We start from the raw sequence: 15,585 nt of genomic DNA, 5'->3' as shown, positions 1-15,585 counted from the left end.
TTACATCAGACCCCCCCCCCCCCAATTTCAGCTGATGAAAAGATTTGTAATTATTTAGAAATAAAACATCTAATGACACGACCTTTGTAGACTTTTTGCACAGTGCTGTATCAAATAGTAACACTTAAACATGACATTACTAAGTAATAGTAATAAAACATCTAATGACATGGCCTCTGTAGACTAACATTTAAACATGACATTACTAACAACATTATGAGCGTTTTTTGTCCATATTTCAACTGAATCAGCACTTGTTGACAAGCTGCTGCTCCTTTAAGACATCGGTGGGGGGGTTAATGGAGGGTTGGGGGGGTGTCGGGTTGTGAAATGAGATTTTTACAGTAGAGGGTGGTGCTTCCAGACATTGTCCATGTGAAGGCAATCCATGTGCATTACTATTTTAATGAAAACATAACCAAAGCTTTACTCTTTTTGACAGTATAAAGATGTTTACGGTTGCGAGCCGGTAACCAGGAAGTTTTCTGAAAGCTGCGAAGGGGCGGGAGGGTGTCCAGGACAGCCGGGACCCGTCGACTTGACGCATATACTGGACATCAAATAGTCCGAGTCATCGACTTTGGTTGAATCACTCCGGCTTTTTTCCTCCGCCGAGGGGGGGACAACGACTAGTGCGAACATGCTACAGGATGGAAACGGGAAAGAGACCCCGCTGCGAGCACCAACGGCGGAAACCGAGCACGAATCGTCGGATATTGACCCGAGGCAACAGCCGCCGCCACCTCCCCCTGCTGCCGCTTCGGCCAGCGAAGAGACCCACTTCCCCTTGCCCGGCATCACTAAACTGGACATCAAGAGACACGCAGTGACAGACGATTATAAAATCTCCAGTCAGGTTCTGGGTTTAGGAATCAATGGCAAAGTTATGCAGTGCTTCAACAAGAAGACTGGAGAGAAGTGCGCCTTAAAGGTAACACTCACCTGTGCAAGCCAATACTACACTTACGTCATATACACTAACATTATAATGGAGGTATTGAACAAGTGTATTGCTGCCCTAAATTAACACATTTTAAATGCCACAATTTGTAATTGACTACCTCATTGGAGATGAAATTGTATTTACATTTCTGTGAAAAAATGCAATTTTTACAACTAAGTTAGCCGCCACTTAAAGTAATGGGGAATGCGTTTTAACATAAAACAAGTGACAATAACAAAAGTATTGGAACATCACTCTAGTTTTGCTTTCAATCAATGTCTGCACATGATCCCTGGTGTATATTCTTTCACACATACTGTACATGAATGGTGATTGCTGAATTTAGCTTTACTGACATCACAATTGTACATTTCGTGCAACTTAATAGGGGTTTTCCTGTTAATGTTGGTTACATTTCAGAATGGATGATGTTTACATTCCGGGGGGATCCACTGCATCTACATCCTGCAGGCCAGTGTTTCATTGGTTGATAAATAAATTCCACCCACGGCCATCTATGTGTGGAGTTTGCATGTTCTCTCCATGCATGCGTGGGTTTTCTCCTCCCACATAAAAAAAAAACATGCTAGGTTAATTGGCGACTTCAAATTGTTCAAAGTGGCAGCACGGCCATCGAGTGGTTAGCGCGCAGACCTCGCAGCTAGGAGAGCAGGGTTCAATTCCACCCTCAACTTCCACCATCTGTGTGTGGAGTTTGCATGTTCTCCCCGTGCATGCGTGGTTTTTCTCCGGGTACTCCGGTTTCCTCCCACATTCCAAAAACATGCTAGGTTAATTGGCAACTCCAAATTGTCCATAGGTATGAATGTGAGTGTGAATGGTTGTTTGTCTATATGTGCCCTGTGATTGGCTGGCCACCAGTCCAGGGTGTACCCCGCCTCTCGCCAGAAGACAGCTGGGATAGGCTCCAGCACTCCTGTGACCCTTGTAACAAATGAATGAACGAATGATCTTTTTTGATATGTTTCGGGTTTGACTACGGTGTTGTCATGTCATGTGAATTTATTTATTGATGCATATGCTCACCCATCACGGTCCAAACGAGCTGTGGGCACTCATTGGACAGCCGAACTGGGGAAGTGAGCCGAGTCGTGCAGCCGAGTCGTGCACTCCATTCCATGTAAAATGTGCTGATTCAACAATAACATGACGCATTAGGTTAACATTGACAGAACTAAGATTTAGTTTCTTTTCATTTGTCTCAGATTTGAGAGTTTTACGACGAGTCATTATGTCCGTGCTAAGCTTTAGTTTCACATGCATATGTGACTGCTACTACTCTCTAGACTCCCATTGCTTTGCCCCCCCTTCTGGTTTCACATGCTCCCAGTGTGGACATGCAGCTAGGGTTCCCAGAAGCCTCTACATTGAAGTTTGATGAGGGTGACACTTTTATTCAGGGCGCACTACGCCTTGCATATACTGTTAGCACCGTCACCTGCCATTACCGGACCACAGACTCACTCGCTGAGATTTAGAAGCTTAGAAGCGGGATTCCGTAGCCAAAAGTTAACAAAAGAGGAACTGCAGACGTAGAGACAAGGTGAGGACTTAAGGCCAAAGGTGATGAATCTAATCAAAGCATTCACATTCTTGTTTCTTCTTGTTTTTTAATGCACAAGATTAGACACATGCAATCCAGAAAATGATATGTAAAGTGGGCTAATAAATTGACAATAAAAGCACAAATACTGCGGATTTCAGAAAACAACAGATGGAATGATACATTACTCTACAAGAAGCAATGAAGTCTGGAAAATTAAATAATTTAAAAAAAATCCCAAAAATTGTTAACTATAATGATGAAAATGGTAATATTAATGATGATTATAATGATGGTAATAATGATAAAGATTATAACAATAATGATAATAATGATAATAACAATAATAATATTACAATTATTATAATAACAAGGGAAAACAAGACCGTTTTTTACTTTTACATGTTATTCTTAAACGGATGTTTGTGCCACATAGAAATGTGCAGCTTTACAAATGGTATAGTTACCAGCATTACTAGATAGTAGGAAAACTTGTTATTTTTGTTGATTAATTTTTTGAGACAAAATATTGAGAATAAGATGATGATGATTATAATAATTGATGATAATAACAATAATAATAATGGTAATAATGATAAAGACTATACCAATAATGATAATAATGATAATAATAATAATATTACAATGATATTAATAACAGTGTAAAACAAGACTGTGGCATGAACATGATTATATCTTGCAAAAAGGGGTAGGCATTTATAAGCTTTTGCTTCAGCCTACTCCTTTTTGGGCTTGTGATCAGATAGCTGAATACAAATGTAAATAATGGAGAGTTGCATTTGGATTGGTGTGGGAGATGCACTGTGGTGATTCGTGTATTTGTCCAAATAAATATATATAAAAAAAGCATTCACATTCAGATAATTTCCTCAACAACAAGCAAGTGTGGGAAAGTTACAAGTATGTTTCTATGCCCATGTAGTTGCAGGAAATCTTGGGTTTACATGAATTAACATGTCCTTTAGGTGAGACAAGAACAACTGATAGAATAGCGCACACTCAGTTCAAAGGTGATGACAACAAATATTTGTGTTCTTCGTCTTGTCGCTTGTGTCCTGCTTGTAAAACGAGCGGGACCGCTCCTGATTGTAATTAAAATCCTGCGGTTGCCTAGCAGACCACAGAGTTCCTTATTGCCGCTAAAGCTAACTTAGGCGGTTTGTTCAGCATTAGGATCACTTCAAAGCCAAAAGACGAGATACTGAGTTTTTAATGTGGAGCGAAGGTCAGCGGGTTTCACCTACTCGTGAGCTTTTTAATTACATATTCTTCTAGAGGTGCTAAACATAATGGATGGCTATAGCCTTCATCCACTTTGCAGCAAAGCTGGATGGAAAACTCCATTCAATGTAATTCATAGGCAGGCATCAGGATTCTATTAACTTGTCTGACTGCAGGGAGTCAGAGGCCTCGTTTTAATGGCCAGCTTTTTAGAACCTTTAAAAACGAGAGAAGTGTATGCTTTTGCAGAGGGAGAGAGAGAGAGAGTTCCTCTTTAATGTCGGAGGGGCCATTTAGAAAAAAATGTAATACAAACTAAGGCATGTTGGCACGCACACAGCGTGATAAGATTTATGTTATCGTGAACAAACCTCTATTGTAATCTTAATTTATTTTTAAATGAATGCTACTACATTGTTTGTTTTGTTTCTCATATTACAACATTTTTTTCCTATACCACACTATACTATATATATTTTTTTATATTATGATTTTACTCTCAACTTATTCAATCGCCAGCCATTTTCCAAAATCCATCACTCTCGGTACTGGCCATTTTTGATGATTTGACAACGCTCACAGAATATTGTGTTCTTGGGCTCTATAGACATGGTCGTATATACCAAAAGAAAGATTAGACCCTCATCTTTCATCAGAAAACAAAAGTTTGTTTCTTTTTCCGTTCTTTAGTATTCAGCAGTCGAACATAGTAGGTAAGTTTCAGCAGAATATCACTTCTCAACAGAAAATGGAAGAAAAAAGGGCTTTTTGTGAGAAGATACTTTCCGCACGGTGGATGGGTGGTTGGCATATAGGCCACACAGTCAGGAGATCGGGAAGACATGGATTCGATTCTCTGCTTTTGCATGTTCTCCCGTGCATGCGTGGGTTTTCTCCGGGTACTCAGGTTTCCTCCCACATTCCAAAAACATGCTAGGTTAATTAGCGACTCCAAATTGTCCATAGGTATGAATGTGAGTGTGAATGGTTGTTTAAATTTTAAATTTTAAATTTTTGATTTTTGATTTTTGATTTTAAATTTAAAATTTTTGATTTAAAATTTTTGATTTAAAATTTTTGATTTTTAATTTTCCACCCTCGGCCATCTCTGTGTGGAGTTTGCACGTTCTCCCCGTGCATGCGTGGGTTTTCTCCGGGTACTCCGGTTTCCTCCCACATTCCAAAAACATGCTAGGTTAATTAGCGACTCCAAATTGTCCGTAGGCATGAATGTGAGTGTGAATGGTTGTTTGTCTATATGTGCACCGTGATTGGCTGGCCACCAGTCCAGGGTGTACCCCGCCTCTTGCCCGAAGACAGCTGGGATAGGCTCCAGCACCCCCGCGACCCTCGTGAGGAAAAAGCGGTAGAAAATGAATGAATGAATGTATTGGTGAGAGGTACACAGCCTCTGTGTGAAAAGCATCCTCCAGATAGACGTGAAAGGTTTCATGAAAGTGCGAGGAGGCTGTTAATTGATTGGGGCGAAACGAGCCAGCCTGTGTTTACACTTATCACCACATCAGATGACTCACTATATCTGTGTTTCTTGTCGTTTTTAATCCATTCTTTGTTTTGTTTTTTTTATTACAGCTGATCCCGCAGTACGGGAAATGAGGGTTGTAAAGCGATAAACGAAAGTACCAAAACGAAATTACTTTGATTGTAGTCACGGCTCTAAGCATGTCACACACAGTGGCGGCTATCACTCCCACGTCCACGCCGTGCGGTCAGATGCTCCTACTGGCTTACCTTTCTTAATAATCTGTACTGAATGTGTGTGTCTGTCACATGTTAGTTAGTCATCTCCTTCCCGTCTGACCAGAGCGGCCTTCTCGTGAAAAGCAGATCACACCATGTCTGTCATATCCCGAAATACACACTGACTGTACATGCATGCTATGTTCAGTGTCCGCCACCTGCTGTTTGTGTTCGTGTCATAGACACACACCACTGATACCACCAGGTGGTGGCTTCATCTGCTTGTTTTGTCATTAGTTTGTTTCCGTAAGGTCAGACAAAAATGGAATTATGACAATAAATTCATTCCATAAAACACAAAATACACAACCCTGGCAGGAACCTCGTGAGAACGACCTACTCATGAGGTCCTTGTTAGTGTTTCATTAGTTCCTCAGTAACTACTTTAAATGTATGTGCCTTGGTTCCTCAGTAACTACTCTACTCATTAGTTCCTCAATAACGACTCTAAATTAATGTGCCTTAGTCACTTGCTCCTCATGAGTTCTTCATTAGTTCCTCAGGAACTACTCTACTCATTAGTTCTTCATTAGTTCCTCAGGAACTACTCTACTCATTAGTTCTTCATTAGTTCCTCAGGAACTACTCTACTCATTAGTTGTTCAATAATTACTGTAAATATATGTGCCTTAGTCATGAGTTCCTAATTAGTTCTCCATTAGTTCCTCAGGAACTACTCTACTCATTAGTTGTTCAATAATTACTGTAAATATATGTGCCTTAGTCATGAGTTCCTAATTAGTTCTCCATTAGTTCCTCAGGAACTACTCTACTCATTAGTTGTTCAATAATTACTGTAAATATATGTGCCTTAGTCATGAGTTCCTAATTAGTTCTCCATTAGTTCCTCAGGAACTACTCTACTCATTAGTTCTTCATTAGTTCCTCAATAACTACTCTAAATCAATGTGCCTTAGTCACTTTCCTCAATAACTACTCTAAACCAATGTGCCTTTAGTCACTTGCTCTTCATTGGTTCTTCATTTGTTCCTCAGTGACTACTCTAGTCATTAGTTCTTTGTTAGTCCCTCAGTAACTACTCTGCTCATTAGTTATTCAATAATTACTCTAAATATATGTGCCTTAGTCATTAGTTCCTAATTAGTTCTTCATTAGTTCCTCAGGAACTACTCTACTCATTAGTTGTTCATTAGTTCCTCGATAACTACTCTAAACCAATGTACCTTAGTCACTTGCTCTTCATTGGTTCTTCATTTGTTCCTCAGTAACTACTCCAGTCATTAGTTATTCAATAATTACTCTAAATATATGTGCCTTAGTCATTAGTTCCTAATTAGTTCTTCATTAGTTCCTCAGGAACTACTCTACTCATTAGTTCATTAGTTCCTCAATAACTACTCTAAATCAATGTGCCTCAGTCACTTGCTCCTCCACCAGGTGGTGGCTTCATCTGGTTGTTTTGTCATTAGTTTGTTTCCGTAAGGTCAGACAAAAATGGAATTATGACAATAAATTGTAATAATAAATAATAAATATATAGAAATAAATAATAAATAAATGACCCTAAAAGCATCACTATGATCATTATGCGCGTACTTGAATTTCAAGCAGTATAAAATGATGATGCTAATAATTTACATCCTGCACTCATTTCTTTTTGTGTTCCAGATCCTCTACGATAGCCCCAAAGCGAAGCGAGAGGTGGAGCTTCACTGGCGGGTCTCTGGCGGCCCCCACATTGTGCGGATCATCGGCCTGTATGAGAACATGCATCAAGGGAAGAAGTGCCTGCTCATCATTATGGAATGGTACTGTACACTTTGCCGTCATATGACTATTTGGACAATGTAACTGTTTGATAAACGATGAAACAGGCATATTTGTTTACAGATGATATTTAAGATTAGGCTTTATTCATGTGTCATATTTCTCATAAATGATGATGAACATAATCTAAACGTCATGCGTAGGACGTGTCCAGTCACGGATGGTGATGGTGATGGTGACTGATCCAGGCAGAAGCTGTGATGGGATTTGGTTTAGTGGGTACGCTGGCTTCCTCCCACATTACAAAAACATGCATTAGTGTTTCCCACAATGGTTGGGGTTAGGGGGGGTGATGTCATTGTCTCATCTGCATAACTGGCCATGACACAAAACTCGGCGTTTGTGGGTGGATGAGTAAAAGTTTGTGGTTTGTGTCATCAGAAATACGTATTTTATGTTTTTAAAGCTTATATAACAGCAGACCTTGACATTACTGACTTACAGCTTATGACACGCACAGTTAGGCGATTTCAAAAAATACATTAATGATGTGTTCTGGGCGGCACGGCGGACGAGTGGTTAGCGTGCAGACCTCACAGCTAGGAGACCAGGGTTCAATTCCAGCCTCGGCCATCTCTGTGTGGAGTTTGCATGTTCTCCCCGTGCATGCGTGGGTTTTCTCCGGGTACTCCGGTTTCCTCCCACATTCCAAAAACATGCTAGGTTAATTGGCGACTCCAAATTGTCCATAGGTATGAATGTGAGTGTGAATGGTTGTTTGTCCAGATGTGCCCTGTGATTGGCTGAAGACCAGTCCAGGGTGTACCTCGCCTCTCGCCCGAACACAGCTGGGATAGGCTCCAGCAACCCTTGTGAGGATAAGCGGTAGAAAATGAATGAATGAAGATGATGTTTTTATGTGCAGTCCTTAGCAGGGGACTATACTACTGTTTAAATGTAAGCACAGTGCCCTCTGCTGCCTGACTCATGTAAAAACACCCTAGAACACAAAGGGCTCAGTCCCTGCAAATATACTGTATTTGTGCTGTGTCCCACAGCATGCACATTCCTAAAGATCAGTCATGTGACCCCATACTGACACAACAAAGTAAGGATGTCTGCACAGATGCCGACCTACAAGGTCAAACTTTCACATGGACTTTTTTTGTTCACCTCCTGACGTTCACACCTGTGACATGGGATGCCAGTCTCTTTACGTCATGTATTTATTGGCCTAATATGGCATAGCGGCGGTGTGTGTTCCAATGTTTGTAGCGACCTTGTGTTACTCAGTCTGCTGTCAACTACTTCCTGGGACAGTGGAGGTCAGCTGAGGACAACATCTAGTTGAGTTAATGCACAAATCCTCTCTGCACACACAGAAACTTAGTTCACTCCATTATGCGTGTCAATATCTAGTGTGTGTGTGTTTGTTGTTTATAGCATGGAGGGAGGAGAACTGTTCAGCCGGATCCAGGCCAGAGGAGACCAAGCTTTCACAGAGAAAGGTGAGAATGAATCCATTAAGGGATTTCTTTAGACACAAGATAGATGGAGTGCAGGGATCAGCCCATACAGAATCATGTATTTCTTCAAATGGTGGAATCGGAGGAGGTTACTTTACAGCATGAAACAAAGGTTTTTGTATCACTCCCACTTCTTCTTTTTGCATTTTCAATCTTTAATCATGACCTCCATAAGATCAAACAGTGCAAAATGGAAATTATTGGTCTAAACATTGTATATATAGGCAAATTTGTACGCATTTTTTGCCGAATTAAGCATTTCCAAGCATAAAAAATGATAAATAAATTAAAATAAAAATATAAGGAGATGCATTTGACGATGTTGCAATGATATGTAGTCACTCGGTGTCAGTAATCTTACATTGATGAGACAATAACCACTGCAAGAAGTACTATAGTGACTATAGAAGTACTGTAGAAGTTACTACAACTACAAAAAAATATTCTTATATTGGGTAATACAAGTATAAATGTGACTATAGGGGTGTTATTTCATGCCTAAAGGGCTCTAGTTGTGTTAGAAAATGGATATTGGGTAATACAAGAATAAATGTGACTATAGGGGTGTTATTTCATGTCTAAAGGGCTCTACTTGTGTTTTATAAATGCATTTTGAAGGTCAACTCTAACTACAAAGATATTCCTATTTTAAGTAATACAAGTATAAATATGACTATAGGGGTGTTATTTCATGTCTAAAGGGCTCTAGTTATGTTTAAAAATGCATTTAGAAGGTCAACTCTAATTACAAAAACATTCCGATATTGGGTAATACAAGTATAAATGTGACTATAGGGGTGTTATTTCATGTCTAAAGGGCTCTAGTTATGTTTAAAAATGCATTTAGAAGGTCAACTCTAATTACAAAAATATTCCGATATTGGGTAATACAAGTATAAATGTGATTATAGGGGTGTTATTTCATGTCTAAAGGGCTCTAGTTGTGTTAGAAAATGCATATTGGCTAATACAAGAATAAATGTGACTATAGGGGTGTTATTTCATGTCTAACGGGCTCTAGTAATGTTAGAAAATGTATACGGAATAATACGGAAAATTTCACCTGTCACCTGTCCTTCATTGTGGTTTTCCTTTGTTATGACTTCTGGTTTGAGACTGTCTATCTTTACATCAGAGGCATCTGAGATTATGAAAGACATCGGGACAGCCATCGAGTTTCTGCACAATATTAACATTGCTCACAGAGACATCAAGGTGGGATCAGTATTTGCCATGTTTGAGTTTTGAGTTTAAAAAAAAAAATGCTAATAATTTTGTTTTAACCCCCCTTTTCTATAGCCTGAGAATCTACTGTACACCTCAAAGCACAGAAACGGAGTCCTCAAACTAACAGACTTTGGCTTCGCTAAGGAGACCACACAACACAACCCCCTACAGACCCCCTGCTACACACCATACTATGTGGGTGAGTCCTATTTTACTCTGTGGGGGCATTCTTCAAGATGAACTGACACAAGGTACCTTGATATTTGGGTACAGAAGCACACAAATGTAGATTTTTTTGTTGTTCTTCCACCCTAAATTCCTTTTTTATGTATTTTGTTTGATTTGATTGGTGACGAATCAGCACCAGAGGTTTTGGGTCCGGAGAAATACGACAAGTCATGTGACATGTGGTCTCTGGGCGTCATCATGTACATCTTGTGAGTATATTTGTTGCTGAGTGGCCGCTAACATGGATACACACCTTAAAGTATAATAGCGCCCGTATCGCTCACTTCCAGGTTGTGTGGCTTCCCTCCATTTTACTCCAACACGGGTCAGGCTATTTCACCGGGAATGAAGAGGAGAATCAGAATGGGCCAATATGAATTTCCCAACCCGGAGTGGGCTGATGTGTCTCAGGAAGGTGAGAGGCCCTCCAACGAGCATTGAACACAAGATAGACACACATGAGCTAATCCGAAATAAATCTGGTTTAGCCAATTGTTAACAGATTAACAAATTAACAGATATTAACACTGTTTTTGATATATATTTTTTTGTGTAAAGATTCCAGGCATTCTGGGTGGCACGGCGGTCTAGTGGTTAGCGCGCAGACCTCACAGCTAGGAGACCAGGGTTCAATTTCACCCTCGGCCATCTCTGTGTGGAGTTTGCATGTTCTCCCCGTGCATGCGTGGGTTTTCTCCGGGTACTCCAGTTTCCTCCCACATTCCAAAAACATGCTAGGTTAATTAGCGACTCCAAATTGTCTATAGGTATGAATGTGAGTGTGAATGGTTGTTTGTCTATATGTGCCCTGTGATTGGCTGGCGACCAGTCCAGGGTGTACCCCGCCTCTCACCCGAAGACAGCTGGGATAGGCTCCAGCACCTCCCCGTGACCCTTGTGAGGAAAAAGCTGTACAAAATGAATGAATGAATGAATTCCAGGCATTCTTAAGATGTCAACGCGTCACGCACACACACTTTCATTTCATTCATGGGTGTGCCGGAGACTATCTTTGCCGACTTTGGGCGAGCGTGCACCCAAGATTGGCATCCAGTCAGTCACAAACATTCATAATCACCAATTCATCTAACAAGCAGGTTTTTGGATTGTGGGAGGAAGCCGGTGTTCCCAGGAAAAAAAGGGAGAACAGGGAGAACATGCAAATTCTGAACCATTCATTCGTCTACGTACTTAAGCGCTAACCACATTCACCACTGTGTAGCCAAGTATTATTTATCAAGCATGAGCGGTAGATGAAGAACATCGAGTAGGGGACTCAATGTGTCGTCCATCTGACACACAGCTGCAGATATCTGCTGGAGAGAGAGACGGCCTCTCAGTTTCAGCCATGAACAAATGAATTCACTTTACATTTTGACTCTTTTTAGGTAAAGACTTAATTCACCAGCTGCTGAAGACAGACCCCAATGAAAGAATGACCATCACTCAGTTCATAAATCACCCTTGGATCAGTGTACGTTTGCTTTACACACACACACACACACACAACATTTGATACTGATACTACTTCTTGTTTAACACAACCTGTTGTTGTCGTGCACAGCAGCAATGCATGGTGGTTCCGTCCACTCCACTCCACACCACCCGGGTGCTGACTGAGGACCGAGAGATGTGGGAGGATGTGAAGGTCTGAACTACACCAACACTGACCTCCTCTGGTCATTGTGGGACATTACAAAATAAATACACTTTTTTTTATTTCTTATTTATAGGTACACTAGTGGACAAAATTGTTGGTACCTTTCAGTTAATGAAAGAAAAGTTCACAATGGTCACAGAAATACCTTGAATCTGAAAAAAGTCATACAAATTCTGTGAAATTTAAGCAATGAAAGATGCAATAAGGCAATGAGTGGCAGGCCACACAGCTAGGAGACCGGAGTTCAATTCCGCCCCTAGGCCATCTCTGTGTGGAGTTTGTATGGTACTCCAGTTTCCTCCCACATTCCAAAAACATGCTAGGTTAATTGGCGACTCCAAATTGTCCATAGGTATGATTGTGAGTGTGAATGGTTGTTTGTCTATATGTGCCCTGTGATTGGCTGGCCACCAGTCTAGGGTGTACCCCGCCTCTCGCCCGAAGACTGCTGGGATAGGCTCCAGTACCCCCCACTACCCTCATGAGGGTAAGCAGTAGAAAATGAATGAAAAGATGCAATGAAAGACAAAAATGAAACTTTTTTGTCGAGGCACATCAGCTTTATGTTCACAAACAGAAAGATGAAGCATATGAAGAAAAGAACATGGAGGAGGCTGTGTTGTGTTCAAGGGCTGCTTTGCTGCATCTGGCACAGGGTGACTTGAATCTGTGCAGGGTACGATGAAATCTCAAGACTATCGAGGGATGCTAGAGATAAATGTGCTGTGTCCTAAAACACAGCTAAAAACACCCAAGAACGACTAAAAGGAAAACATTGGACTATTCTAAAGAACCTAGACCTAAATCCTATTGAGCATCATTGGAAGGAGCTGAAACATTCATTCATTCATTTTCTACCGCTTTTTCCTCACGAGGGTCTCGGGGGTGCTGGAGCCTATCCCAGCTCTCTTCGGACGAGAGGCGGGGTACACCCTGGACTGGTGGCCAGCCAATCACAGGGCACATATAGACAAACAACCATTCACACTCACATTCATACCTATGGACAATTTGGTAATTTGCTAATTAACCTAGCATGTTTTTGGAATGTGGGAGGAAACCGGAGTACCCGGAGAAAACCCACGCATGCACGGGGAGAACATGCAAACTCCACACAGAGATGGCAGAGGGTGGAATTGAACCCTGGTCTCCTAGTTGTGAGGTCTGCGCGCTAACCACTCGTCCACCGTGCCGCCCGGAGCTGACACATGCCGTTTGGAAAAAGGTGCCCTTCAAACCTGAAACAACTGGAGCAGTTTTTTCATTAACCAAAGGATACCAACAATTCATTATTATATAGCGTAAAAACAAGTCTATCTTACATTAGGTTCCGATGTTCAGTACTGAGGTGATAAAGCGATAACTACTTTTAAATGCTTTGAATTAACATTGAATTTATGGGAGGAAAATGTCTAAACTTCATCAAAACTAAACTATTATTTCCCCCTGAAATAGTAATACAAACGCACACAACAGTATGTGTCGTAAACTGAATGTTGACATCCACATGCAATACAAAACATGTATTTGGTGTACACAAAGACATGTGTTGGTGTAATAGCAACACGCAACTTCTCTTGTGTCACGGAGTTGGCCAATTGCATTCGAAAAGAATGAGTCGCAATACTTCTTAACAGCACACAATACGCAAGTCTGCTGTGATAAGACGTTAAAGCCACATTGTCGTGAATGGTAGAGAGTAATATCATTGTGTGTGTTCCACAATGCTGTTGTGTAATGGTTTTCCTTTATTCCTTTATAGTGGATAACCTCTTCTTACTTCATCTTATATTCAAGTATGAAGGATAAGAGGTTGCTAGTCCATTGCCTTTAATATGTAACTTATTATCTTTTTTCACTCATACCAGCAGTTTGGTTATTTTTTTTGCAGACATTCAGACTAAAATACCCTAAAATGTAAAAAAAAAAAAAAAAAAAAAAAAAGCCACGGGGAAGCAAAGATCCACTCTCACGCTAACATACATGGAAGTCTACCAGAGATAGAGGAACTGCATTGCAACTTCCTGTACAGTTACACAGCTAGCTAATATATAATTTAGGGATGTCCGATACTGGCTTTTTTTGTCGAAAGCCGATATGCCGATATTATATAACTCTCAATTTGTGATACTGATACCGATATGTGTAACATGACACATCTCCTGTGCCGGAATGAAAACACATGTTTAAAAATATCGGTTTTCAAGATATCGACCGATATTTTTATGCTGATATGAGGCCGATAATTATCAGACATCACTAATATATTCATGGCTTTCTATTCACTTGTATACTTACCTCAGGAGCCCTGGTGGTTGTAATGGTACACGCTACGGCTACGGCATAGGTTAGCTTCCCGGCACAGTCTTTGGAGATGTTTAATTTACATTTAAAAACATAAATAACTTGACCATTTCTGTATATATTTCCGAATTTAATTAATCGTAAGAAAATTTTTCATTGAAATCTATTTTATTGTAATATTATTAAATATTATTTATTTAATCGGCATGATATTGATACAATTATGACACCAAAAAACTGCATAGGTTAGCTTCCCGGCACAGTCTTTGGAGATGTTTAATTTACATTTAAAAACATAAATAACTAAACCATTTCTGTTTATATTTCTGAATTTAATTAATCGTAGGATTTTTTTTAATTGAAATACATTTTATTATAAGATTATTATATATTATTTATTTAATCGGCATGATATTGATAAAAATATGGCACCAAAAAACTGCATACTTAACTGCTTTCTTATGGCAACGTTTTCTTCTCGATGTGTCTCACAGGAGGAGATGACCAGCGCTTTGGCGACCATGCGTGTGGACTACGACCAGGTGAAGATTAAAGACCTGGATACCTCCAGCAACCCCCTCCTCAACAAGAGACGCAAGAAAGCTGCCGCAGGGGCCAAGAGCAGCTCCACAGTGTGCCAAAGTCAGTGAGAACCCGAAACGTTCAAGTCAACAAGAGTGGATACTCACACTATGAAGGAAAAGCTTTGGACTATCCAAGTGGATGTCTGGGAAGAGATTCGGATAAAGAGACAGCATTAAAATATTGATATTAAGGATATTATCAGACTTTTACAGAAATTATGTGTTCGAAGAAGGTTTTTACTACATTTTTAAACTGCCCCTTTGTACAAGAGCCAAAAAATGACTTAGTTAGGTTTCATACAGTATTTGACATATGCACTAATGTGACCATCACACACAACTGTGGACTGACTGTGAAAGTAGAGCCATTGGGCTTTGTTGTCTATTGTGTGCATTCAGATGCCTTTATCTGGGAGGTTAGGGCAAAGTCTGACACCCGTGTGACCGACTCCTGAACCCTGGGAGTACTTTTCATTGACAATAAAACGGCTAATCAATATTGTGTCTCATTTGGGAGGTGTTTTCTAACAGTGTGAGGCCAGTAGGCTTTAAAAAAAAAAGTCAAATGAGGTTTGGTTGTGACACAGAGTCACAGTTGAGTAAAAGGACAATAGGGTCTGTATTTTTTTTCTGCCGGTAGATATGTCCAGTTATGTATTTGTGGGTATATTGTTTGTAGTAGCTTGTTTTATGACACTTTTCAGACTTTTTTAACTTTATTGGGGTCTGTATGCACTCCCTATACACATAATAGGCGGCCTATGGATGAAACCATTTAAACGAGAAGTGTTCGTTCATGCAGTACTTCTACTACTCTG

The 15,585-nt window shown here is 40.3% G+C and overlaps 1 protein-coding gene across 2 annotated transcripts; it reads left to right on the top strand.

Annotated features, from left to right (window-relative positions):
* Positions 1-321: 321 nt before the first annotated feature.
* mapkapk3 (MAPK activated protein kinase 3) lies at positions 322-15,260 on the top strand. 2 transcript variants are annotated; one of them, XM_078794868.1, is made up of 10 exons: positions 322-931; positions 7,140-7,279; positions 8,682-8,746; positions 9,900-9,979; positions 10,064-10,190; positions 10,353-10,428; positions 10,510-10,634; positions 11,608-11,693; positions 11,784-11,867; positions 14,678-15,260. In XM_078794868.1, the coding sequence occupies exons 1-10, from the start codon at positions 641-643 to the stop codon at positions 14,831-14,833; spliced, it is 1,230 nt and encodes a 409-aa protein (XP_078650994.1). In that variant the 5' UTR covers positions 322-640; the 3' UTR covers positions 14,834-15,260. The 2 variants fall into 2 exon arrangements, with proteins under 2 accessions (XP_078650994.1, XP_057925397.2); XM_058069414.2 differs by having other exon boundaries at positions 323-931; positions 11,787-11,867.
* The last annotated feature ends 325 nt before the right edge of the window (positions 15,261-15,585 follow it).

This window comes from Doryrhamphus excisus, linkage group LG11 (assembly GCF_037039965.1).
Source record: "Doryrhamphus excisus strain RoL-2023G ecotype Guam linkage group LG11, RoL_Dexc_Guam_v1.1, whole genome shotgun sequence".
Classification (NCBI taxonomy): Eukaryota; Metazoa; Chordata; class Actinopteri; order Syngnathiformes; family Syngnathidae; genus Doryrhamphus; species Doryrhamphus excisus.
The sequence above is the reverse complement of the archived record's forward strand: the minus strand, read 5'-3'. Positions and strand labels throughout refer to the sequence as shown.

Excerpts from the sequence above, each read along its gene's own strand:
- mapkapk3 (XM_078794868.1), top strand. The coding sequence starts at position 641 with ATGCTACAGGATGGAAACGGGAAAGAGACCCCGCTGCGAGCACCAACG. Across the intron at positions 7,280-8,681 it reads CTGCTCATCATTATGGAATG|CATGGAGGGAGGAGAACTGT; the intron begins GTACTGTACACT and ends TGTTGTTTATAG. Across the intron at positions 10,635-11,607 it reads GGCTGATGTGTCTCAGGAAG|GTAAAGACTTAATTCACCAG; the intron begins GTGAGAGGCCCT and ends GACTCTTTTTAG.